General features: G+C 47.6%; 1 protein-coding gene across 5 annotated transcripts; it reads right to left on the bottom strand.

Moving 5' to 3' along the window:
• Positions 1 to 1,124: 1,124 nt before the first annotated feature.
• On the bottom strand, positions 1,125 to 14,777 carry LOC110308173 (F-box/WD repeat-containing protein 12-like). Of its 5 annotated transcripts, none has more exons than XR_003834687.2 (10): positions 14,664 to 14,777; positions 11,661 to 11,698; positions 8,191 to 8,351; positions 7,680 to 7,798; positions 5,820 to 6,029; positions 4,807 to 4,965; positions 3,081 to 3,291; positions 2,501 to 2,671; positions 2,292 to 2,419; positions 1,125 to 1,588 (listed from the first exon to the last, which is right to left on the bottom strand). XR_003834687.2 is itself a non-coding variant. In XM_021180557.3 (10 exons), exons 1-10 carry the CDS (start codon positions 14,751 to 14,753, stop codon positions 1,480 to 1,482), a joined length of 1,401 nt encoding a protein of 466 aa, XP_021036216.1. In that variant the 5' UTR covers positions 14,754 to 14,777; the 3' UTR covers positions 1,125 to 1,479. The 5 variants fall into 5 exon arrangements, 3 of the variants coding, with proteins under 3 accessions (XP_021036216.1, XP_085687221.1, XP_085687220.1); XM_021180557.3 differs by having other exon boundaries at positions 2,501 to 2,676; XM_085831095.1 differs by having other exon boundaries at positions 2,508 to 2,676.
• Between the last annotated feature and the right edge of the window lie 10,796 nt (positions 14,778 to 25,573).

Here is a 25,573-nt window from a genome sequence, read left to right as displayed (position 1 = left end):
CTCCTTGCTTTGTTTTTCATTGGTTTGCACAAGGAAGGCTCACACAGCTTTATGTGCTTGTGTGTGAACTCTTGCCCGGTCAGGTGAACCATGCCCACTGATAGCCATGGAACTGGAGGAAGGGAGTGTGTAGCAATTTCTCCAGGGCTCCTTTTGAGGCCCAGAGCACCACGCCCAAGATCAATACATTCATCAAGATGAACCGGCTAGCCTTGGTACCTGAGCTTCCTATGTCTCCAGTAAGACTTCCTTTACCAAGCTGGCTCACAACTCCAGAGCAAAGTCCCTAGAGCTGTTTGTGTTCTTGAGTAGGGCCACTAGGCCCAGATTTCATCGCTCTAATGTCAGAGCCCACGCTTTCCCAAGGAGGGATTTTAACAGGAATTCATCTGTGTCTTGAGGATGTTGCTCTTAATACGACCTGCAAATGGAACATGCCCATGAGATCTCCAGCAGAAATCCTCATCTTTGGCTGATCTGAACCTTCCCGTCATCTTTAGACCATGACAGTTGTCTTTCTTGCTGGGCTACCATACTCATGTCTGTTGGTTTCTCTTCCTCATTGTTCTCCACCCCCTTCTCCATGGCTCTCTAGGGATGACTCTGTCCTGCTTACCTTCATTCTCAGTCATAGAACAGCATATATAACTGTGGTGGAGCTAGGTTAGGACTCCCACTGACAGCCTCAGGGTAGGCGCTCTCACGGCACCATCTATGTCCTACATGACCACAGGCATCTATGATACACAGACACGGTTTTTAATTGTTTACCATAGGAAGCAGAGTGCCAGAAGTGAGCAGAGGCAGAACAAAGCCTGGCTGTGCCCTGCTGCCATGCTACCTGGCTCCATTCTCGCCCTCCACCCTTCTCTTTAAAAGAGAGGTGCCCTATTGACATCCACCAAGGTCCATTTTCGGTTTCAGTGGGTGACTGCCAGCACATACTGCTTGCAGTTAAGAAGCCTAGTGGGCACCCACTAACGCAGCCAGGGCCCCCATGCTGGCCAACTCTAAAGCTGCCACCGTCACTCTGCTTTGTTGGTGACCTTGAGTTTTTTTGAGATGATCTCACAGAATTCATCTCAATGACAGCAAAGTTCATGTATGAATGTGTCTCTACAGCACAGGCAAATAAAAATATTTTAATTACATTCTTGATAACAAAAACAACTCTGTTGCCATCTGGACACTGCAAACGAGCAGGCTGTAAATTCAGCACTACCACAAACAGTCCACTCTGTCTGTGACCAGTGCCACCTGGGAAACCGCCTGAAGAGGGGACTTCACCTCCCTTTTTTGTCTGAGCAGGACAGTGAAACGTAAGATGACAGAAACCAATTCATTGGCTCTCTGTGAGAAGGCAGCAGGCATCTTGCTAGGAAGCAGGCATCTTGCTAGTTTTTTTTTTCCAAAGTTGACAACATCTTTGGTAAGGACTTTGCACGCACACCAAGCCAGAGCATCTTCAACTGGTGGCGCCTAGCCAAGCTTAACCTTGAAGCAGTATGACCTCAGGATACTTGTCCCAGTGCTCCTGGCTTCCACCCCAGCAATGCTTCTGCTGTCGCTCTTCACGTGGGTGAATCCACTACAAAGGAGGAGGACACGCCAGGCATTAACTGTGGAATAAAAGCAGACACCTGCACCTTCTCAACCCCATCCAGCCCACTGCCATGACTGAAAAGGCTATACATGTTTAGCAGGAAGGTCAGGTTGGGTTCCTACAGCAGTGCCGCTTGAATCACGATGCCCCCGACGCTGTGAGAAACATCGGGAGAAATGTTCTGTGTGTTTACAGTGGGCCTACAGTGGTCAAAGGTGGTGTGCCTGCCTGTAAGGGCTCCCAGGACCTTTTCAAGGTCTAATCTGGATCCCGCCCCATGTTCTCTGTGGACTATGCACAAAACATCTAAATCTCTCAGCTATTTCATTTGCAAAGTGTGGGTAGTACCAGCATGGGCTGGTTTTGTACAATACAAGAGACAACATACAGCACACAGTGAGAACTGAAAACTCTGATATGTGGCAGAAAAACAGGATGTGCACAGTGGCTCATCTTGAGACCCGGGTAATGAGGCTATATTTACTAACACCCTTCCCAACAATTGCTTTAGAACCATGTGAGATGCACATCTGGTCTCAGCTATTCAGAGGAATGAGGAGGAGGAACACTTTATGCTGGAAGTTCGAAACCAGCCTGGAGCAACATGACAAAACTTGTTCCAAAAGAAAGAAACCCAGTGCTTTTCTATTCTACAGACACAGGGCTGGAGAATAGTCAATTAAATTACCTGGCCCATCTGTGAGATCCCCCGAGCAAATGGTAACAGCTCTTGAGAACAGGTGAGGTGTTCTTTTTATTCCACACATAGACACGCAAGGACAGGTCCAAGGCAGCAGTGATGACACGGTCTGGGTCCTTGAAATGAAGTCAAGTGAGCTACAGCTGTGGATTCCCAAGAGTGGAAAGTATGCCTCAGGCAGGAGGTGCCACACTCACCACCCACATAGACGTGATGGGCCTCTGGTGGTCCTGGAAGGCCATCAGCTGCAGGCCATGTATGGTGAAGAGCACCAGCTCTGACCTGGAGGTGAGCAGGATCGTTTGGGAGCCATGGCCCTGCATGAGGTGAGGCGTCATAGTGTCCGGCAGGTGGAAGCTGGCCAGCTGCTGTGCTTGGGAGAACAAAAGCATACAGGTTGCTTCTCTGGTGTGGCTATGTGCCTCACCGGACAATCTGGTGTACTGAAAAAAAATGTAGGGCTCTTGCAGTTCGAGAGCTCGGCCCCTGCCCCTGAGCCAATCAGCCAGACCCCTAATGCTCAGTCCAGGCAGCAAAATGCTGGGGTGGCCCCGCCCACAGAGGAAGAGACCATGGGTGTGGGTGTGGAATTTACTTCTGAAGCCCAGCACCACACAGGGACCAACATGTACTGAGCACCCCCCCCCGCCCCCCTGGTACATGAAACATGCAGCAAAGCATCCAGGCCACTCTGCCTCTCCTTCCCCGGAAGGGAAAAGAGACTGTTCTAGAGGAACCGTGAGCAGCCTGTCGCTGTGGCCAGCACAGGGACCTTACCAAGAATGCTCACTCTGTCCCTGGACTTGGTGGCCTTTAACTCAAAGGTAGTGATAACCAGACGCACACCACCGTCATCTCTGTGTATCACCATCAGTCTGGCTGCCTCATCTGGAGCCCAGCAGGCTCTGGAGCCCCGCCTGATGGGAAGGGTGGTGGAGACAGGAAGTCTGTCTTCTGATAGGTGCAGCAAGGGCTGAGTGTAGAACACCTGTTGAAACACCCGTATATGGTCACAGTGTGGTAAGGAGCCTGAGAGTTCCCAAAACCCTCCAGCCCCAGGCTGACTTCAGCCTCTGGTAGGACTGCCTGGACAGCTGGCTGCCCACTAGGCCTAACTGGGCAATCGAGCTCAACTTCATGTCCCCCTTCTAGGCTGTGGGCTGCAGCATCCTATCTCCTCTGTACCAAACTGCTATTCTCTAATGATCTTCCTCCCTAGCTCCCAGGTCTCCTTCCTGTGTTCTACTAGCTCTTCTTTCTATGCTCTAACTTTTTAGTTTAGGTCCTGGCACTCAGTAAGGGTTTCACCTCTGGCAAGTGACTGGACATTGAAGAGGTAACCTGCCCTCATCTCTGCGTTAATTAATCCTTGGCATCAAATCCCACACTTGCACTCTCTTGTCCCCGTGCTGAGCTAAATGGCCAGCACTTCCTTTCCCTCGCCCTGTGCAGATGCCTCCCGCCTGTGAAGAGGGCAGAGGAAAGGCAGCCCATCCTAGTCTCCACTCTCAGCATTAACCCCTGGTGCTGAGATTTGCACTCCCCTCTGTGTTAAAATCAAACAGCCAGCATTCCCCTGGTGCAGATGGCTCCTGCCTTTGAAGGAGGCAGAAATTCATGTCCTTGAAGTGATAAGGCCCTCATTCTTGAACTATGGGAAAGAAGCAATTAAGTGCTCCCAGACAGCTGGGACTGATTTGCAAAAACCCACTAGCCTCCGATAACAGAATAAATTATTTTCTCCCAGGTCAAAAAGGTCCTTTTCCAGCTGCATGGTTCCTCCTCCCAGTCTGAGCGAATGTTATCATTCTGAAGGATGGCAGTCCTTTACCCTCTACCCAATCATGTAACGCCAAGGCTCGAGAGCCCCTGCTTATGCATTCTCCCATATATACCCTGAACCCTTAGACTCAAGCATGACATTCCTAACCTGCAGAGCAGGGAAGGTTGTGATCCGAGTCTGGACTCATATTAAAGGCTCTTTGTGTTTACATTGGTGTGGCAATTTCTGGCAGTCTCCTTAAGTTCCTGTGAATTGGGCATAACAACATCTCTGTGCCTATGAACCAGGTCACGGTTAACACTTTGTGACTTGCGGGGCATTGTTCCAGACCACAGAGGAGGAAGCAGGGCAGACCTGCACCCCCACACGTCACCAGCCCTCTTCCCCAGCACCTGCACCGGCCTCACTGCTCACTCTAGTCTTTACCCCATCCTCAGCACACAGACAGCACTTTAGGAGCACCCTGGTGTTGACGCCCAAACCCAAACCTAGTCAAAGCTGACTTTGCCCTTCCCAGCAGAGAGCTGACCCTTCTAGCTCACAACATAGTGACAGGGAAGAGCAGAGGATAACAGGGCTGGGTTTCCTGCATGGGAGTCACACTCCTTCCTGACCCTGTGATGGCCTGAGAGCCTCCAGCCTGTAGTCTCAGGGTGCAAGCTCTTTAAGCCACCTCCCACTACATTAGGTTTACCAGGAACTGGGCTCCCAGGCACTGACCTTTGGGCCTAAGTCTGAGCCTTGTGCAGACACAAATACCCACTGTGTGTCAGGGGAGCACGTGAGGCTCACAGAGGAGTGAGGAAATGCGGCTATTCTGGAGACCACTTGCAGCTGAGGTACTGTCATAGTGTAGAGGGTCCCTTCATCACAGGCTACCTGGAACAGAAAGAATGTGACAATGAGGCGTACCATCACATTCTGGTAGAGCTGTGTCCCCCACTGAAGGGTGGGCACAGCCCACAGCAATGTTAAGTGTTCAGAGCAGAGCCGACGTCCCCTGCAGGAGACTGATATGAGCCTCCACTGCCCTTCCTGTCTAGGACACAAGCAGCTTGCCTGTGTGTTTTACAATTACAATGTTTCCTCTGGCACTGACGGCAATTTACAAAGGTTACTAATTCGGGAAGGTCAGCCAGGAGTACAAAAGTTATTATATCTATTGCTACAATGAGTGCTCCTGCCTAGACCCTGTATATACACAGCATACATTCAGGGGGATGCCTTAAATTACAATTATTAGGTCGAGTATGCATATTTAAAATGTTTAACAAAATTGAAATATAACCACCAAACTCTGGAAACCAGTTCAAAGCCCATTCCCACTTCATGTGTGAAAAGTGGACAGACAAGCTGAAGAACACATGGTAGAAGGTAGCCCCGCCCTGAAGGTCAGGGGCCCTGCCCCTCATAAAAAGCTGTAAAGAATGAAGGCGAGAAGAAACAGTGCAGACAGGGGACTGGAGCCCCTGTCAGCACACAGGAAAGCAGAGGCACCGTGGCTACAAAAACACATGAACTCACACAGCAGGCACCCAGCACAACTGCAGAGGCTACAGGGAACAGTTGATGCCACACAAGTCTGAAGGACAGACGAGCCTGCATTCCATGTGGTGTACAAAGAGGCGGCAGAGCAGCAGTGCCTGCTTTCAAGAGGGACTCAGACTCTACCCACCATAGGGGTTCCTGAGAACGTGTGAGTGTGTGTGTGTGTGTGTATGTGTGTCACTCACCAGCAAGAAGGGGCCCTCCGGGTGGTCACAGGCCTCCATTGAAGAACAGGAGGCCGGCAAGCTGAAGGAGGCCCACTGAGACCCGGTCTCTGCCTTCCACCCCATGATTAAGCCCTGTGTGTCCACAGTGACAACCAGCTGCAGCTGAGGATAGGCCACCACATTCACCAGAGGAGCAGGCTGCACAGCACTCGACCAGATCTCGGAGCCCTGGCAACAACAAAATTAACATTAACAGATTGACACAGGGATCCATTTATTTCATAGATACATAGGACTTTTCTCAATCGGCGTAGGTTTGCCTGGGCCCACTCTACCAGTCTGTAGCACACAGATGGTGATCCAACTGTGTGGTTCTGGGATCACCCAGGAAACAAACCTGTGTCCCATGTGAGAGGGAGGTTCTAGATTGGGTTAACTGAAGTGATACAATTTGATAAGCTGGAGTCCCGGACTGAATAAGAGAGAAAAGCCTAGAACTCTGGCTCTCGGGGACCTGACGCCCTTATCTGACCGCCATGATCTCACAGGCACATACATACACAAACAGTAAACCTTCAAAAAAAAATGCTTAATGAATCCCATCTTTAAGCAGGGTGTGGATGGATGCAAACTACCATTATGAAAGTAAGTAAAATAAGCCAGGCATGGTGTCTCAGGACTGCTGCCCCAGTGATTGGAGGAAAGGCTGGGAAGACTGCCCTAAGCTCCAGGCCAGCTGGAACTGCAGGGCAAAATCCAACCTGGTATCAAAAAGCCAGAGAGAAGAACAGGAGAGAGGCCAAACTGTTAACACTGTTGTTATTTGAAGGATTAGGACAAAGGGATGGAGAGTGTGTGTTCACTGGAATTGGCTAGTTTCTCTTTGTGCTTCTGTTGTTATTTATTTATGGCGAAGTGACTTTCTAGGGATTGAACCCCAAACCTTACCCATGCCAGGCAAGTGCTGCCCACTCACTAAACTCCCAGCCTGCCCATTTTTGTTTCAGAAGCTTTCAAGGCTCAAAAACACACAAAGAGGCCAGCTGTGGGCCGCACATCTCTGGGATGTCAACACTGGGGAAGCAGAAAAATCCCCAGTTTCAGGCCAGCCTGAGCCACACAAGACCCGACAAACCACAGGGAGGAACCGTAAAGCATGTGCTACATGACAGAAGCCGACCAACAAAGGGGTACATACTGTGACTACTTGGGCTGCTGTAACAAAATGCCCAACACTAAACAATTTGAACAAAAGTATAGAAATGGGGTTTCTCACATCTTTGGAGCTAGAAGAGTCCACCATGAAGGTTCAGGGAAGTCTCGTTATCTGGTAAAGGTTCTCTTTCCACGTCCTTAAATACCATATGGTGGAAAAGGGAAGGGTGCCAACCCCTCCATTAGAACCTTTCAGTAGAGGACCACAGATCCCACGTTCTGTCACCTCCAAAGAGCTCAGGCAAATACCGTGCTACTGGGAAGGACAGTCGCAGTGTGACACAGCATCAGCTTCAACAACTGACTGCTTAAAGGAGAAATGATAGTGAGACACACACACACACACACAAACACACACACACATACACACACTGCAGGACCCTGACTAGGTAGCCTGCTGTGAGGAGTGGCAAGGCAGCTGTCATCCCAGGCACAGGCCACAAGACCCCCCCCCCATCAGCAAAGTCGGGTCCCAAGAGACAAGCCAAGCACGTGTCACACAAAATAGGCTACACTCAGGTTTCAAAAGTCCCCTGTACTGAGCTGGTTAGCAGTTATGTCCTACTGGTGACAGCTGAAGGCACAGCTCAGATTGCTCATCTGCATAAATGGGGCACCTGCCCTGCATCAAACCAAACGTTCCCTCCCCAGCGGGCAGCTCACCTCCTGCAGATCCCAGGCACGCACGGTACAGTCTGAAGACACGGTGCAAACCACGGACCTTGCCCCTTCATCAAAGCGGTACTCATGGGGTGAGACGTAGGCCAGCTGTTCTATCATTCCTGGAAGGGAGACAGACATAGATGGACTCAGATCTAACACACAAGTGTTCCTCTTCTCCAGTTTCAGGAACACATTGAGTGCTTGCTTGGTGGGGACATAAAGAGACAGGGGGAACTTGTAACCACTCAGCTACTGGGTGAGCTCTCCAGAGACCGGAACCTACTCCTAACTACCAAGGCCTGGCTTGTCTTAATTTCTCAGCCTGCTGAAAAGGAGATAACTTATCCTTTCCTCCCACGGTGTGACACAAATGACATAGCATCTAGGAGACCTGCCTTCATCAACTGGCATTTGCTGAGATGCCAAGTACCTTGAAACTTGATCAGGAAGGGCGGGCGGCGGGGAGGAGGCAGTGGGAGTGGACATAGCTCCTATACTCTCCAGCCCATACCTGTGTGCCCAGAAATAGCTTTGCAGATGAAATCCTGTGGCCGCCCAGATTCCATACGGAACTCTAGCTCAGACCGGCAGAAATAGTACTGTTCCCATGTCTGTGTGCCCACGACCACTGGGAAGGCCTTGCAGGAGGCCCATCGCCTCAGACACAGCTGCCTGAAACACAGACGCACACGCTTAGGCGGGATACAAGAGTCAGGGATTCTAAAACCAGATCTAGCTTTGAATTCCGGCCTCCCCTCTTTCTGCCTTTGAAACTCTGGATAATCCACTGTGCCTAACAGGGCCTCAACTTCCTCCTCTGTTAAACAGGTGCAGTGCTGATAGTGAGTGAGTGGTGGCATGTGAACCACGTGTGCCTTTTCTATGACAAGCTGCCCTTCATGGCAGCCCTCTGGAGGAGGTGCTCACCACCGTCTCTCTTGGGGACACTAAAGGACTGGGATTCAAGTCAATCTGCCCACTTGCCCTTTCAGCTGTTGGTCCTTCCCGTGTCTCCTTGCTATTGCCAGGGGTCAGATCATCTCTAGATTCACCTGTTTATCAACATATGACACTTCTTTACACCCCTGATCCCAAAGTCTACCCTGTGACGTCATTTAGCTTTTTTCATTACTGTCTGCACGAGTATATCTTCTTCCAAAAATCTTGCGTTCAGCATATTATGTCTTATAATCCAAAGTCTGTCTCAGAGAGGAGTGCCTGCCAAGCATACATACTGCATTTGATCTCCACATCTTATAAAGGAAAAAAAAAAAAAAAAAGAAAACTAAGTGTATTTCATGTATACAGCATTAAACTGGACCACTTTTCTTCGCCAGTTCTGCAGCTCCTTCACCTTTTTGTTAGGTTGTATAATCATACTTTTCATTATTTTAATGATCTCTTGGAGTAAGCCCCTCCATATTTCATTACTGTCATCTTCTGTGTTAAGTTCACTCTAATGTACTGTTTCAATTTCTTGGTCATTTCTTCAAATTATTAGTTACTTTTTAGTAGCTGGCTTAAAGATTATAACTTGGACTTTACATATGGAGGGATACTTTTGATTAGTACACAATCAATTTTCAGTAGTAAGTAAAACATTTGCTCATACATATCTGTTTCTGCCCTACCTCCTTTAGTATGTATCATAAATCACATTAAGAGACTCTCTATGCTGGTGGAAAGGTGCACACTTAGAGCCTGATAGACTGAGACAATTATAGGTGCTGAGCCTGACCCAGCCTGGGCTGTGAGGAAAGATCCTGTCTTACAAAAGAAAAAGCCATGTGTAAGAATCGCAAGGTAAACATGTGTGGTATGTTTACTTAGACTCCAGCTGGAGAGAAGAGAGCAGGAGACAGGGGTGGTCATACTTCCTGCTTTTATACAACAGGAGAAAAGGTTACAAAAAGCATTCAGACCACCTGGACACTGGTTTTACATATGGTGTTTCTTCATGTGAATTCAAGCTACTGTCTGGAGTTCAGGAGAGCAGCAGCTAATGGTGCCATGGGAACTGAGTGCGAGAGCAGTGGAAGTCTGATTGGAGAGGTAAATAGCTTTCAGAACTGGAGCTAACAGAATACACTGCTGCTACCCGTCACTGGTCATTTCAGGAAGAGGAGAATGTGGTCAGATGGGAAAGAACCTGACCACCAACACCACCACAAACTGTCCTATATCCTATCTTACTTTGCACATGTACTGTACTGGCTGGTCTTGTGTGTCAACTGAGACACAAGCTAGGGTTGACACAAGCTAGGGTCATCATAGAGGAAGGAGCCCCAGTTGAGGAACTGCCTCCATGAGCTCCAGCTATAAGACATTTTTTTCAATTAGTGATCAAGGGTGGGAGGGCCCAGCCATAGTGAATAGTGCTATCCCTAGGCTGGTGGTCCTGGGTTCTATAAGGCAGGCAGGCCAAGCAAGCCTGGGGAAGCAAGCCAATAAGCAGCATCTCCCCACCCCCACCCCCACCCCATGGCCTCTGCCTCACTTCCTGCCTCCAGAATTCTGCCCTGCTTGAGTTCCTAATGCTGAGCTTGCTTTCTGGTTATGGTGTTTCATCAGCAATAGAAACCCTAACTCAGATACCCATGATACACCCATGAGTCGGACTCTGTGTGTAGGCTCTCTAGTGTGTGGCACACAAGACTCCAGTGCTCACATGTCTAGGCAAATGTGGTCTTTAAATCTCTGGTCTCCTGGGAAAGCATGCTGACCAGCTCCGGACAAAAAGGGCTGCCGAATGATTCTGTTTGGCCTGCATAGGACTGGCAGCTCTCAGCATTGAAACATCATGTTGTTACATTACAAGAACAGAGAACAAACAAGAGAAAAATGCAGTTACAAGGATGGAGATACTGTAAGGAAGTTAGGTGATGAGAAAGGAATTTTCTGCTAATTTCTCAAGAACAGTATTTCTCTCGGGGAAAGCTCTATCTACCCTGGCTTGTAAATGTGCACACTCAGGGGCTACAGAGGCAGCTGGGCCGGGCAGTTCATCCATTCAGATGATTTCATTGAGCCACATACTAGGCAAGACCTACCTTCACCTACATTACCTACCGTCCCCTAAGAGTCAGTGTTCTTCAAAGAGATGAAAGAATAGATTCCAATAAAAGTTTGCTTCAAACCTGACTGAGACTGTTTATCAAATCAATATTAGTTATAAAAGCTAATGAGAACCAACAGTTATATGATGCTGAAAACTGAATATGCCAAAGTAGCCCTGAAATAACCGAGAATTCTGGGACCAAATAAAAGCAAAGATCCCCCCCCCCCCAGCTTCTGAAGACACTTCATGTTTGAACAGTTGCTTTCCATTACGGTAACTAAAATCCTCAAGGCTGCCTGCCCTACATTCAGCCAGAGAGGACTCATCTGTTGCCCCTCCTCCGGCTGCTGGTAGTGTTATCCTAGTATAAAATAAAAGGATAACAGGCTCCAAAGAAGGAATAAAGTAGAGGGGCTTAGAACATTCAATGTTTTAACTATTTCTATTTTCAACTGTGATTTTTTTTTCATTTTATATAATCTTACATTTTTATGCTGCTGTGTAGTTAAAAGAAATCTGAGTTGGGCACAGTGTGGCATTTGCTTGCAATTCCAACATTGAGGGAGCGGGGGAGGGGGGAGGGGCGGGGTTAGGCAGGAAGATCGTAAGTTCAAGACTAGCCTGTGCTACAAACTAAGTATAAGACCATCCTAGCTATAAAATGGATGTTTTGGTTTGATTTTTTAAAAGTAATTTGATTATACTGACAGAACCCACAGGAAATGAATCCAGCAGGTTGAGTTTGGCAATCCTGTTGATAAAAAGTCTTACATTATTAACCACAAAGGAGTTTCCTCATGGTAAGAACCTGGGATATAATCCTTTCTCGGACTTCAATAGAAGCAAAAGTGCTGAGAGCACCTGGAGCCCCTTCTGGTGAGCGCCTCTCCTTTGCAGAACACCCTTGGCTCTTCTTCACTCACCTCCACAGTTCCTTGGTCTTTGAAACCTCATTCCAGACCTAGAACAAGGAGTGGGGAAGACAGGATCTGGTCAGTCAATAACCATTTAGCACCCTGGCCTGCCAAATCCCATGGAGGCAAGAAAGAACAAAACCAGGCCAACATTCAACACAGCTCAACCTGGAGCATTCAAAACAACAGACCACCAAATGGGCCAGTCAGAAGAACAGACCCGAGCCTAGCATAACTCATCAGAGTGGCTTCAAACAGCAACTGATGTGAGAAGACACAGAGACCCACAGCCAAATATTAGGCGGAGCTCGGGGAATCCTTCAGAAGAGGGGAAGGAGGACTGGACAGGCAAGAACTGGCCAACAGAGTCAACTAAGCTGGGCTCCTAGGGGCTCACAGAGACAGACTGACAATCAGGGAGCCTGTGTGTGTTTGACCAAGGCCCTGTGCATAAGTTATGGCTGTGTACCTGGTGGTCCTGTGGGACTCCTAAGAGTGGGAATGGAGGCTGTCTCTGACCTTTGGCCTGCTTTTGGGATCCCTTTCCTCCTTCTGGGCCTCCATGCCAAGCTTGTCTTATCATCCCCCGGAGGCATGCTCTTGTCTGAAGTTGGAAACGGAGGAGGATATAGGGGAGAAAGAAGATGGGTAGAGAGGAGAAGAAACTGCAGTCGGAATGTAATAAAAGGAGAGAACAGACAACAGACCAAGCAAACCACCAGCAAATGATGAAAGAGGGGTTCAGTGGGGTTGATGAATCGGGGCCCAGGAGTTCAGAGACACAAAGACTGGATGGCTGTTCTAAATCTATGTAGGGAAACACACTGGATATGCAAATGATTCATAAATATGAAAAGGATAATTGAGTAATTTGCCTCAGTGAGAGGAGGAGGTTCTGGTTGGGAAAGAAATGGGAAAAGGACCCCACTGGGTGGCTTCTACTGCTCCCAAGCCTCCATGTAAAAATACTGATAGGCTACTTGAGCCTTCTGAATACTGTGAGAGGTAGAGACCACTTACCTGTTCACTGTGTGATTGTGTTCAGCCCACCAGGCAAGATTAACACCACCACCACCACCACCACCACCACCACCACTACTACTACTACAATTTCTGAGCCAAATTTGAAGCAACCTTTATCAAATACTGGCCAAGATATGCATACTGGCCAGGGTGATGGACACTGGCCAGCTCCATACCTGGTGTTCCCAGAGTATGGCACTGGATTAGACAAGGCCTTATGAAGGCAAAACCCCCTAGGCTACATACTTGCAACCTTTATCCAATCAGGGCAAGCATACATGCCTGACTTACTTCCCTCCTACGTGTGATAAAGCACATCCCGTGTAGCTGAGGCAACCAACCCTGCTTACAGAAGTGAAAACACGTGGCTTGTTATCTTACATAAACAACAGCCCCCAGCATTCCAGAAAATTATCTGTCCTTGGACGAGTGGGGCTTGCAAGATAGAGGCATTTTGGGGGGGGGGGTTGTTTGTTTGTTTTTGTTTTGGGGGGTCTTTTTTTGGTCTATATATATCCTACCCATTGTAATTAAAACTTAAAATATAACTTTAGCCATCACAATCCATAAACCAAGATGTTAAATAGTGTCTGTTGTAGGCAGACTGTTCAGTCATGGCCTCCATTGTCTCTCCAGGGTACAACAGGGACATGGTGTAGAATGACAAATTGTTACGATGTGAGGTAAGTTCTCCCACTCACAAAGTTTTGGCAAATGAGGCAGAGGAAAAATATGCAAGCTCCAAGTATTACAGCAAAGCAAAAAGATGTGGCTAGGGATACAGGTCAAACTACTGCAGCATTAAAGACCCACAAAGGCAGACAGGAAGGTCCCTCAGCTGCTAAGAGTACATGGCTAGCTCCAGACCCTAGGTGCATCCTCCAGAACTACAAAAGAAAAAAACAAAACTAGATGATGCCTTATCTGCACACATGCCCTTAGCCTAGAACCTTCAGCCTCACAGCCAGATGTCAACTCTGGGTCCTTTGATGAAGTCTGCAGTGAAAGGATTGACCTAGCCAGAGTCAGGCTAACTCCATGACAGGCTGCAAACTGGCAGTTTGGGAGACTAGGTCTAAGTTTCTCTTTCCCAGAAATGAGAACCTGGATCCAAGAACTTATGGTCAGCAGTGGACAGCCAATCAGAGACACCTTGTCATCTGGCCTGAAGTAAGTATAGGTAGTTAGAATGAGTAAGTGACCCCCTGGGAGGTCTCCAGGGCCTAATGGATTGTAGAATCAGTCAGGTCCCTAGAGACACATACACCATACACCTTCTTGGAATTCCCCTGAAAATAAAAGCTGAACTTGGGTGACCACAAGGAGTCTCCATCCCCAAATGGGGAGACCCCTGCATGCAGGAAATGCAGCTCAATGAACACTCTTTGCTTTTGCAAACTATCTGAGTCGGGGTATCATTCTTTGGCGATTCTTGGACCCTAACAGAAGAGCGAGTGGCATACTTGCAGTGTGATGGTTCTGGCAAAGTTGTCAAGATTGGAATGAATAGTATTGGTCTCTTTCTGTGAGAAAAAAATTTAAAACGGAACAGGTTTGAAACTGCAAATCTAAGTGCTCTGTTCAAGCAACAAAGAGTCTAACCTTTTGAACACTTCCGAATACTTAATGAAGAGACAAGACACTTAACTTCAAGGATTGCACTGGGTTCTTCGGATAGACATTAAAGAGGGAGGATTTTAGCGTCTTTTTGGTCACAGTTCAGTAGTGAAACTGGCAGGGAAAAACAAATACCTTACACTAACTGTGATTTAGTCGCCCTTGCACTGAGTCTTTGAGAGGAAGCACACAGTGGGGCATTTAGAGCACCGGGCAGATGACCACCAAGGCAGGGGCCGGGTCAAGAAGGCAGCGGGAAGGGTAGGGCGGTGCCACCGGAGGCCACCAGGCAAGTCAGTCCCTGGAGGAGATGCCCCTTGGTCCCCGGGCCTGCGGAGCGCGGTGGTGGGGCGACCCTGCCCGGGACCTCACCTTGTTCACCTGCGCAGCGCGCAGCAGGTCCCGGGCCTCCAGGAAGGAGAAGATGTGCTGCAGTTCGTGCGGGCCAAGCTGCGGCGCCATCCCGCTTGCCACGCCCTAGCCCCGCCGCGTCTGCTTCCTCCACAGTTAGATGAGCCCGCCCACATGAGAAAATTGTGCTGGTTACTTCCGCTCCTGCGCTCGCCTCCCCAGGCTGGTCATTCACTGCTGGCTTTTGACATGATCCTGCTCTGGCCTAGCGATCACTGAAGTTGGAATATTGACCTTTTTTTTTTCTCTGCCTCTCCTCTTACAATCAGTCTTGGTCCTTGCCGGGTTCTGGCTTCAGCCTCCTCCCTGCTTATGATTCTGCATTGTATTTATTATCAACCATGCCAACATGTACACATTTGGTGTTTTCCAGAAATGGGATGTGCGGTAGGACAAAGAGTAGGGGCATGCATCTTGTATTGTAATCGATTGCTTCCTCTAATATTTACTGCAATTTATAGCTTCTGTTAAAACCACGCACACATAAATTTAACCTTAGAAGAGCGGAAGTATTGGGTACTGTGTGTCTGTAATGAATTCTTCTGTGCTCCTGTAGGAGTTAGGGCAGCTACAAGTCCACACCTCCCATCCTTGGCCATCGACCATCATTACTGCCACTGGTGTGCAGGTGAAGACATTTTCTCCAGTCAGGTCCACACCTGTGTGGTTCTGAAATGATTACGGGAACATCATCTTGTTTTGACTCCATTTCATGTTTGCTTGGATAGCTCAGTCCAAAATGGCCACACATTTGAGATTTGCATGGGTCAGATATATTAGCCAAAAATAAGTAAACTACAATAGATTTAAAAGACATAAGTAAAAAAAAACCAACAAAACAAAACAAAACAAACAAACAAAAACACACTGTGTCTGAAATAACCAGTATGTTTTGCCAGTAATGAACGTGTCAAGGTTCCTTGACCCTCATCTGATTTTGACTTTGATGTAAATTATGGTCTTTGTGAGTTTTGCCTTTAAAAAGTCTGTACCCCTGAGCTTGGATGCCAAGAAACATTTCAGAGGCACAAGACTGTTCTTGGTCATGCCATCAATAAAAAGGGTTTAAAACCTTTAATTGGGTTAATCAGCATGGTTGCCAATAATTGTCTCATGTGGGTCATTTCAGTGCATTACAACCAAGATGCTTGAACCTGGAAAGATCTCTGAATCCTCCAGGGATAGAAACAATGGCTTTGAGTTTATGCTAAGTAAAGCATAACATGAGGTGATCTAAGGCTGGGCAGGAGGGGTGTCCAAGAAGAGTATGGAGCAGAAAGCTAAACTTATAACCATAAGTGCCATAGGTCAGGCACTAAGTCATCTTCCTAACACACTCGACTCCCATTTTGACTGTGGAACTCCTAAAATTGGGATGACAGACATGGCCTCATCTCCCTCCCCTGCACATGAACCAGCTGTAGAAGGATCTGGTGCCTCCAGATGTGTATACATGAATCCCTGTGCACTGAAGCTTCAGTGGGAGGCTACCATTCTTTAAAGCCATTGACCTGAATCCAAATAAAAAGGAATCGCTTACCTAGAGTAAAGAGAAGGACGAGATCTGTACATGTCAAATTATGACAGTCTTAGGGCCCAAGTCTTAAGACCACAGAAGCACCCTACACTCACTCTGTAGTGAGTAAATGCCAGTTCATTTAACTGAGGGAAATACACAGCTAGCTGCCTGAGCCTATCATTAGCAGGATTACTAATGCTTTCATTAATAAAGTGAAAAGGGTCCATTTTATGGTGATGTTAAATATCCTTTACTTATTCATGTGTTTGTATCTTTGGTTCCCATTAGGCAGCACTGTTTTAGGAAGCTGGGAAACCCTTGAATGTGGAGCCTAGCTGGTAATACTGGGCTTCTGGGAAGTTGAAGCAGTGTTAACCAACTGCCTCACCTCTGCTGCCAGTGACACCAGCTGAGCCTATCACCATATTGTCCCTGCCCTCAGAAAGCCTAAGCTGAAGTAAACTCTTCCTTCTCTGTGCCATGTCAAGTCAGGGTGATGTGACCAGCCATGAGAAAATAACTTGAGACAGAAGAAAGTCACGTGGGTTATAACTTTCCATGTTTGGCCTACTTTTGGTGTGACCTCACAAGGAGCCATCATGAGTAGCTACAGGTACCTGCTCATATGAGACATTGGCTCCGGCTGGCTTTGTGCTTATACTTCAGAGAAGCTGTTTGTTGCTTGGAGAAAACTTGGTCTTGGTTGTTGGTTTTGGTAAACGTGAGCATTCCTGATTGATCAGTTGGACATTGACATAGTACATTTGTCAGCTCATTGATTTTTGATGTTGTCTTTTTGCTTTATTTTGTTATCTTTGAGACTCTAGTTCCTGGGATGGCTCAAAACTATGTAAGCCAGGTTGGCCTGGAGCTCACTATGTAGAGCAGGCTGGCCTGGAGTTCACAGTTATCCATTTACCCTGCTTGTAGGATTAAAGACACAAACCACTTTAGCGGTTCTGTTTTAGTTTTTACATTTTTTATTTATCTACTTATTGGTTTTGCTTTTGAGTGTGATTTACACACACATATTCATTTTCCTTTATTAATTATTACATTCTTTTCCATTGTAATGCTTAGCTAATTTTCCATTGCTCTGACAAAACACCATGACCTCAGTAACTTTTAGAAGAGTTTGTCTGGAAATTACAGTTTCAGGCAGTTAGAGTCCATGACCATCATGGCAGGGGGCATGACAAGCAGGCAGGCAGGCAGGCATGGCACTAGAGCAGTAGCTGAGTGTTTACATCTTGAGACAAAAACCACAGAGTAGAAAGAAAGACTTAAGTTTTGAAACCTGCCCTGAGGGAAACTTGCCCTAATCTTTCTCAAACAGTTCTATGAGCTGGAGATTTTATATATAGGCGCCTATGGGGTCATCCTCATCCAAACTGCCAAATAGACAATTTATGCTTGCCGTTTTTAACTTTGGTTTTTCTTATTGTAAATCTTATGTTAGTATATATTAACTGTACAAGATAAGGAATTTTATTGTAACATGTCTATACATGCATGTAATGAACTTTGATAATCTTTATTATTTCTAGCTCTGATCTTTATTATGCTTAGTTGACTATGTTCTGGGATTTGGTTTATTCTTATTTTTCTATAAACTTGAAGGTCATCATCCAGTTGTGCAAAATAAGTCTGTTTTTTTTTTTTATGATATAGAAATGTATGACCACGTACTTGTCTCCTAGACCTGCTTTGCTTGTTTGATCTAGCACTGTATAGTGATATCACACTTCACAAGTTAACGTGGTGGCAATTGAGGAGGAGCTTGAGGCCAGCCTCACGATGAGGAAGCCCTCAAAAATATTGACAAAGTCTCAATGATCTTTGACTGTGGCACATCTGCAGAGATGAAGCATGTCTGCCACATAAAAACAGACACTGAAGTAGCCTTGAAGATCTTGATCAAGGGCATCAACAAGGCCTCTAACATCACCACTCAGGTGAATCTCATGGAATCTAGATAACATCCAAATATCATTACACTATTCCACTTAATTGACACACCAGCAATGCATATTTTATCATGAAATTTGCAGCATGGGAGATTGGAGAGTGTCACAGAGGCATTGTCTGTATCAGGGTACATCTCCTTCTCCACCAGATGGTGGTGACAGCACTCAATGCCTACCCAGAAATAAAGATGGAGAATATCCTAGTAGATGTGACAGACCATGACAAACAGTGACTTTGCATTGGGCAAAAGCTGCAGGAGGCCCCTGGCCACCTTCACTTTTAGCCTATGAAATACTAACTGGAGGGGAGAGGCTACCAGGGACTTCCCATCAGCATGTCTTTACTTGGTGTAGCAATTTATAACCCAGTCACTGGTTGCATACCACACAAAGCATCAACTCCTTCAGGCCTGTACTGGCTGATCACAGCCATTCACTATCAGGTTCCACCAAGACCATCTAAAATCATGCAATATCTCCTTATGTACTTGCTCTGTGTGGGCCCCAAGGATAACTACGGGCCAGATCAAGGGGCACTCATGACTATCTGATTGTCCAGAAGATTCACTAGTAGCCTCCATAGAGACAGCCCCCAGAATCCCAATCACTAGCATTGTGGAAATCTTGTGTGCCATGGCTATAACGTCTGGGAAATCATGACACCTGCAAGAAACAGCAAGGTGAGTTAGGTAAAGCAACACACGGTATGTCTCAACTATTCAGACTCCTGCCAGCAGGCTGTGAGGCTCAAAGCCCTGTTTTGAAGTGACCCCTGCAGGCCTTCAGCATCCCTGTCCCTGGGGAAGAGGAGAAGTGAGCCTGCTTTGCTTACTCTCCTATCATCTGGGAGGAGCCAATTGAAGGAGGAGGATAAGAAAGGGAGGTGGAAGAGCTGCAGGAGCTTCCTGGCAAACAATGCTGCCTGGAGAAGACAACTGTGCCATCCAGGTCTGCAGAGTGATGCTGTGGGTACCAATATCATAATCAACCGTCTGGGGGAGAGTAACACTGGCATGGCATCCTGTTAGACCCTACTTGGTGTCCCAGGAAAACCACAGGAATGATGAAAGTGAAACGGGGCAGTCTTCCTTCCCTAGAATCATTCTGGGCCAAACATCACCAGGTACCAGCCTCGGGTTGTGCCCACAGCCCTTGAGTCCAGCTGACACAGAGGCTGGAAGGGTTAGGGAGATAGATACATGTCCTTAGAACATTATGCTGTTGCCCCCCAGACTCAGAGAGAAGAGCTATATCCCCCAGGTAAGAGACAGTGGCAGGAGAGGACAATGGAGTCTGCAGGAAACCCAATAACTGAGGCGATTATGTTACTTCTTCCTATTTATTTTATATTTGCCTTTTAATAACTTTTGCAATTTGCACATATCACAGGACATGAAACTCGTGATGTCATTCACCTTAGAAGGAGATTTCTCCCTGATCCAGGAAAGCTGAGCCGGAAGTGGACAGAACAGTGTGTAAATTGAGGTGGAAGGGGAGGGAGGAGGGTTTGGTAAAAGGGAAAACAAGTTCAGAAGGGAGGACTCTGGTGATGAGCTGTGGTATAGCAGGTTAGTTCCATGCTAACTCCTGTCTATGTCAAAGTCTCTAATAGAGTCCTTTCCACGTATCTTTTGTAGTGGGTGAAGAACATGTCCAGTTCTATAGTTCTTGAATGATGGGCCTGTTTTAGATCTGGTGTGCACTGAGAGCCACAGGAAAGGTCAAGGCCAGAACTGCAGGAGTGTGCCTCCCTGCACATCATTAGACACCAGCAGGGCACGCCACCACCCCACGCCCAGTGCCCCCATCCCATAACTCATTCAGCTGCTGGGCCTGAGCTATTACTTCCTGCCTCCTCCAGCTTCACTGTGGTCCCAATATTATATGTTGGAGCCAGAAAAAGATAGTTCACTATTATCCCACCCCTAGATCCTGAGCACCTGTGGGACTGAGCACCCACAAAGCCCCTGTCAGTCACCTCTGGAAACAGAGATGAGGGCCTTACAAGCTTCAGATATTCACCAGCTTGATCCCTGCAGACTTAGCAATCTTCTCACTGACCAGCATGGGAGAGAAATACAGAAATCATGTAAGTCCAAACAGAGGAGGGGGTGAGAAGGAGAAATATAGAAAAAGGGATGGGAAGTAGGAAGGGCTATGGGGAAGAGAGAATGGAGAGGAAGGATAGAGAATGGGGTTTGGGGATTGCGGGGAGAAGGAAAATCTGTCCTGAGGAAATTCTAGATACCGAGGTGAGGGAGAGGAATGGATGCATTGGGTGGTAGAGAGGCCGTGGATAAGCAGGATCAAGTCCCCTGAAGAGTGGAGCTGGAGGGGCAGGGCATGGGCAGCCATGAGGAGTGCTAGGGATAAAGCTGCACAAATGGGAGGTAGCTTTGGAAAGCTGCTCCTGTCCTGGGTAGGAGAGGTGTGGGGAGAGAGGAGAAGGGAAGCCCCAGCTCAGGAGGAGACAATCCCTGCTTCTGTCTGGCCTAGCCTTGGGCAGCTCTGCTCTAAGTTTTTTTTTTTTTTTTTTTTGTCTTCTTAGCTTCCTCGGTCGAAGCTCTGGTGACTGGTGGTACTGCCATCTCCTCCCCTGACGTGTTTCCAGGAGGTCTGATTTTTTACTACCAACGCAGGGGATTGATTGGATCACTGAGATGGCGCTGTTCCACTTTGGAAAGATAAGTTGGCCCTGCCAGGCCTTAGACACAGAAGCCCTCACAAGGCAAGTGGTCATTTTTCTACTTTGTGCCCAATGCCAGCTTTGGGATCAGACCCACAAGGAAATGGATTGTCATGGGACTAGAACTCTCACCCAGTGGAGCTGTGTCAAGCCATGCTGAGTAAGCTGCCTGCTGTATCGACTGGGCACCCTCAGGTAGGCAGAGTGGCTCCTTGAGTTGGCAGGACAGCACTGGTGGTAAATGGAGTCCTACCCTACTGGACTCTTATTGCTGAAGATGTCTCTGAATCCACTAAGTATCAGGCAGCGGTAGAAGATGAGGTTCCTGAAGCCTGGTTTTGACTTAATGCTGACCTAAGTCTAAAGAAGGGCAACAGGAGGCAGAAGAGGCCAGGCTCTCACAACCCCCAGGGGACAGTGTTATGCTCTGACTTGCTGATAAGCTAAGGATGATTGAGTGACTGGGATCTATTGAGCTCCGCAGCAGGTCCACACACTGACCCTCTGTCCCTAGACTGTTATGGAGGACCAGGCAATGTTAAAATGAATGGCTGTATGCTCGTCCATCAGTATGGAATGGAAGCCATGCTCTCGTGGGTCAGCCACTCACTGCATTGCATCATGCTCTAACGCCACAACTGTCAGGCTCGTCCCGTGGGGGAAATAGAGGTAGAAACGCTGAGCAGCAAGTTCAAGGGACCAGAGTGGGTTTGACTAAGCGGGTGACTGCAGAGGCAGGCCTGTGGCCCTGTTCAGTTTAATGAAGCCAAGGCATGAGGAGAGAAAAGAGGGTGGCTATTGCCCTGCATGGAGCAGGCCAGATGGACACGAGCTTAAGCATAGGATGGTGGTCTTTGGGGGAGGGTTTTAGGCTCTAGCATGCACAGAGATGTTTTCAGTGGCCTTGTATGACAACTATGTCTACACACCTGGAAGACTGGGATAGTGGCTTTGAACTCCTACCTGAGAGGAGAGAGGAAAACAACAGGCTCAAACCCCAGCACACTCTCTTATGGCTTATCCACATGTTCCTTACCCTGACAGTGGGAATGGAGACTGTCATTTGAGCTCCGACATATTAGGCTTTCTCCATATATCCTCATGTAACCCACAGATGTCTACCTCAGTTGGGAACATGCTCTGGAACTCCTAAGGGGTAGGGGATGAATAGTTAGCTTCTGGAGGAAGGACAGGCTTTCCAAGGTGGCACCCCATGGAGCCTATGAGTCAGGCCTTTTGGCCCTTGCTGTGATTCTCTGTGTGGCCTCTGACTAGGTTTTGGTGTCCAGAATTCAGCTCCAGAGATCCCCACAGTCCAACACCTTTTGTCATCAGTTCTGTTGGCTCAGTTGGTCCAAGTGATGTATGAAAGAGCTCATTTTCCCTCTTCCCAAATGGACATATGCAAGTGAATTGAGGGATGGCTGGTAGAGGGTCCAGGTCTACCTGGCAAGTTGGTGGGAGCTGTTTCTTACCATTTGTTCCCAGAGCCTGGTGTCTAGGACAGCAGCAGAGCTAGCCAGGCAATATTAATCACTTCAAATAATGACCCCCTGAGAAGCCCCTGCTGATAATGCCCAGATGTCACAAAGGAAGGAGACAGACAGGTTTTATGCCTGCCTCTATTTAGTCCCTGGAAACCAGCCAAAATGAACTTGTCCTCTGCAGAGAAAGCTGACCTTAATAAGTCCTGGGTAATACTAAACATTGTGTCCATTCAACCACTCCTTAAAGTGTTTTTTCCCTGCCTACAATTCACATCTCCAAGCTGCTGGCCTATTATCTGAAACTAGAAATACAATGTAGTCAAGATGTGGCAAGAAGAAAAATTGAATACAAAAGAATATGAAAGGCCTCACCCCCACCCCCTGCTAGCCTTCACACCTGGTCTCTTTTATCTGGCCAGGTGCTGCAGGGATAAGGGGCGTGGCCCCAGAACCTCCTTTTGCCCATCCTGACCTGTTCTTTCCAAGCAAGAAACACTGACTAATGTCAAGGAGTGATGCCCTGCCCAAAGGCACAGCCCTGCTGAAAAGTGGAGGTGCACACTGGTCACAGACCTGCTGAAAAGTGGCAGTGCACACTGCTTTCTATGGAGGGCTCCATGCTTGTAGAGGACAGAGGAGTCCAGGTGCTACTAAGTGTCCTCTTTTTCTCCAGGTCCCTTTACATTGTTGCAGGACACTGCTCTTGTTTGCTCTGTCTGGAAAGCCCCAAGATTCCTCCTGGTCTCTGGATGTTTGTGAACTAAAGGAAAAGTCACATAAATTGAAATCCTATGCTGTGGCTCTGGTTTCCTTCAAAATGAGGCTTACAGTGTATCTGTCTATATAAATCTTTCACCCACTGGCCGAGGGTGAAAGGCCACTTGCCTTAGAATAAAGCGATTCAAGTGAAGATGTGAAGTGTCCAGGTCTTCTTTGGGTCTCCTCCAATCATTTTTTGAGGTATGGTGTCCCCTCTCTCTGCTCACAGTAAGTGACACTTGTTCTCATAATCATCCATCCTCCAGCGTCCAATATCCTCTTGAGAAATGGTGACAGGCTGGGCTGTACGGCATGCCAATCTTTCTAGAGACTTTCTACAATACAAATATAGGTGCCAATGTGTTCAGAAGACCTACACAGATAGGTATGTGTCAGGCAAAGCATGAGGTCCTACACATACTATAGTGGCAAAGATGCTGTTCTGTCCATGGGCTGAAGTCTAATGTGTGGGAGCCCAGAAAGGTAAGGTTACTGCAGGATGACAGAGCTCACATGTGCTGAGCATGCATGGAGCCCTGGTCAGTCTCTGGAGCCTATGAACACATATGTGCACACATGAATGCATGTACATGCACACACAAGGAGAGACAAGGAAGCATGTATGGGAAAAGTCTGTGAGTTTAAAGGTAAGAGCAAGGGAGACCATTTGGAGAAGGGAGCTGCTTCAGAGTCTGGAGGAGTTCCTGGATGACATGGCATGTCACCTCAGTCTGGAACAGGGTTGGTCCCAGCATAGAAAACAAAGAGCTAACTGTGGGGTCTATGCTCATGTGTCATAGTGTTCTCAGATGCAAGAAAGTTCAAGGAATGCAGAGAAAGAAATCCTCAGCTCAGAATCCCCGCACCCCCGACACACAAAGTCCTCTGTGACCTGTGCAGGGGCCTGTGCTGGGGCAGGGATGAGGAGCTGCACTCTCAGGAGGTGAGAGCCTGAGGAAGAGGGGCTAGGAATAGCCAGAGGGCTGCATTGTCACCTTTTTCTTTTGTGTGTGCTGGTGATGACATGCAAGTCCTTGTTACTCTGCCTCTGAGCTACACACACACACACACACACACACACACACACACACACAGAGCTAAATCTGAGGTTTGTCTAAAGATGCACTGCCCAAGCTGATCTTGAGCTCCTAGGCTCAGAAATCCACCTGCTTTTTCCTCCTGTCTAGTAGGGCCCTCAGGTACATGCCACACTTCAGGAGCCCAGTGGGAAGACCTGACTTGAAACACTGGGGATGGTCTTTGTGCCTGGGCCTTGTGGGAAGGGGGTGGGACCTGTTCAATGGGATCTGTCTGAGCACCCAAGGCTGTGTATTTGTGCCAGAATGGGGTCAATTGTTTAGGAGGTGTGGGGGGTGGGGGGAGGGAAGGTTTGTTTGCCATGGCCAGGGCCCAGACAAATGTAGACATGCCTGGGGCTGGGTAGCACAATCAACTGAAGCCTCAAAACTAAAGAATTGAGACAGATCTGCCTCTTGAGCCCTGTACAAGTATCAGTTCAAAATAGACTGAAGACCTGAATTGAAACCCTGAATGCTGAAGCTGTTGGGGCTGTGGGGGGGGGGGGGGAGAAGGAAAACACTGTATACACAGACATAGGCAGAACTGACTGGAGCAGCCACAGCACAGGAGAGGGCACCGTGTGCTGGAAAATGAGATGACACAAAATTAAAATGCTTCTGCACAAAACAAGATGCTATCATTAGGGGGATCAGACCTCCTAGAGCCTGGGATAAGCTCTTCACTGTGGGGTATTAACATCTAGATGTACAAAGAGCTGCAGATATTCAACTCTAAGGACAAGTGGTCAATAAATAGACTAATGAACTGAACAGTGTTCAAAAGGAAACACGGCACAGCCATGTCCAGTGGGAATGGTGGGGGGTCGTGGAGCAAGCATAACTGCTTGACCAGGTTCAAGGCTGAGCCACAGGCTGTGGCTGCTGTCATTCTGTCTGTCACTTTGGGGTTTGTCCTTTGTGCGCTGCATGCCTGGGAGCTTTCTGCAAGACGATTCATTTCATGTCTTTTCCTGAGACAAATTATGCATGAGTATTTTTAGGAAAATCCTAAAGTAAACTTCATCTGGCCATGACTTGGAAGCTTCCTTATGCCCTGGAGCTTGTTAAGCACAGATAAGCACATACCTAGATGAGCCATTACTCCAGGAATCTTCTTAGACTTCTAACCCTGAGCTAACACAAACCGTATAAATGGAGCAGTGTAAACAGAGACAATTGACAAACTCTAAATGGCCAGGAGAATATGTTAGAGTCAAGGCCTCCCTTTACAATAGCTTACACTGTTATAAAAATGTAGTTTATGGATAAGGGTTCATATAGGGTACACCTCTGGAGGAATAGATTTCAGTAAAGTAGACTGACAAAATTAGATTTTCCTACTCCATAGCTTAGATGATGAAACATATAATAAAG

This window comes from Mus caroli, unplaced genomic scaffold, assembly GCF_978045245.1.
Source record: "Mus caroli unplaced genomic scaffold, Mus_caroli_1 scaffold_15, whole genome shotgun sequence".
NCBI lineage: Eukaryota > Metazoa > Chordata > Mammalia > Rodentia > Muridae > Mus > Mus caroli.
This window is presented reverse-complemented; position numbering and strand designations above follow the sequence as displayed.

Bases quoted from the DNA above. Each gene is read 5' to 3' on its own strand.
- LOC110308173 (XM_021180557.3), bottom strand. From the start codon at position 14,753: ATGGCGCCGCAGCTTGGCCCGCACGAACTGCAGCACATCTTCTCCTTC. The intron at 6,030-7,679 runs GTGAGCTGCCCG...TGTTGTTGCCAG, and splicing joins GTGCCTGGGATCTGCAGGAG to GGCTCCGAGATCTGGTCGAG. The intron at 3,292-4,806 runs GTCAGTGCCTGG...GTGTTTCAACAG, and splicing joins GCTCAGACTTAGGCCCAAAG to GTGTTCTACACTCAGCCCTT.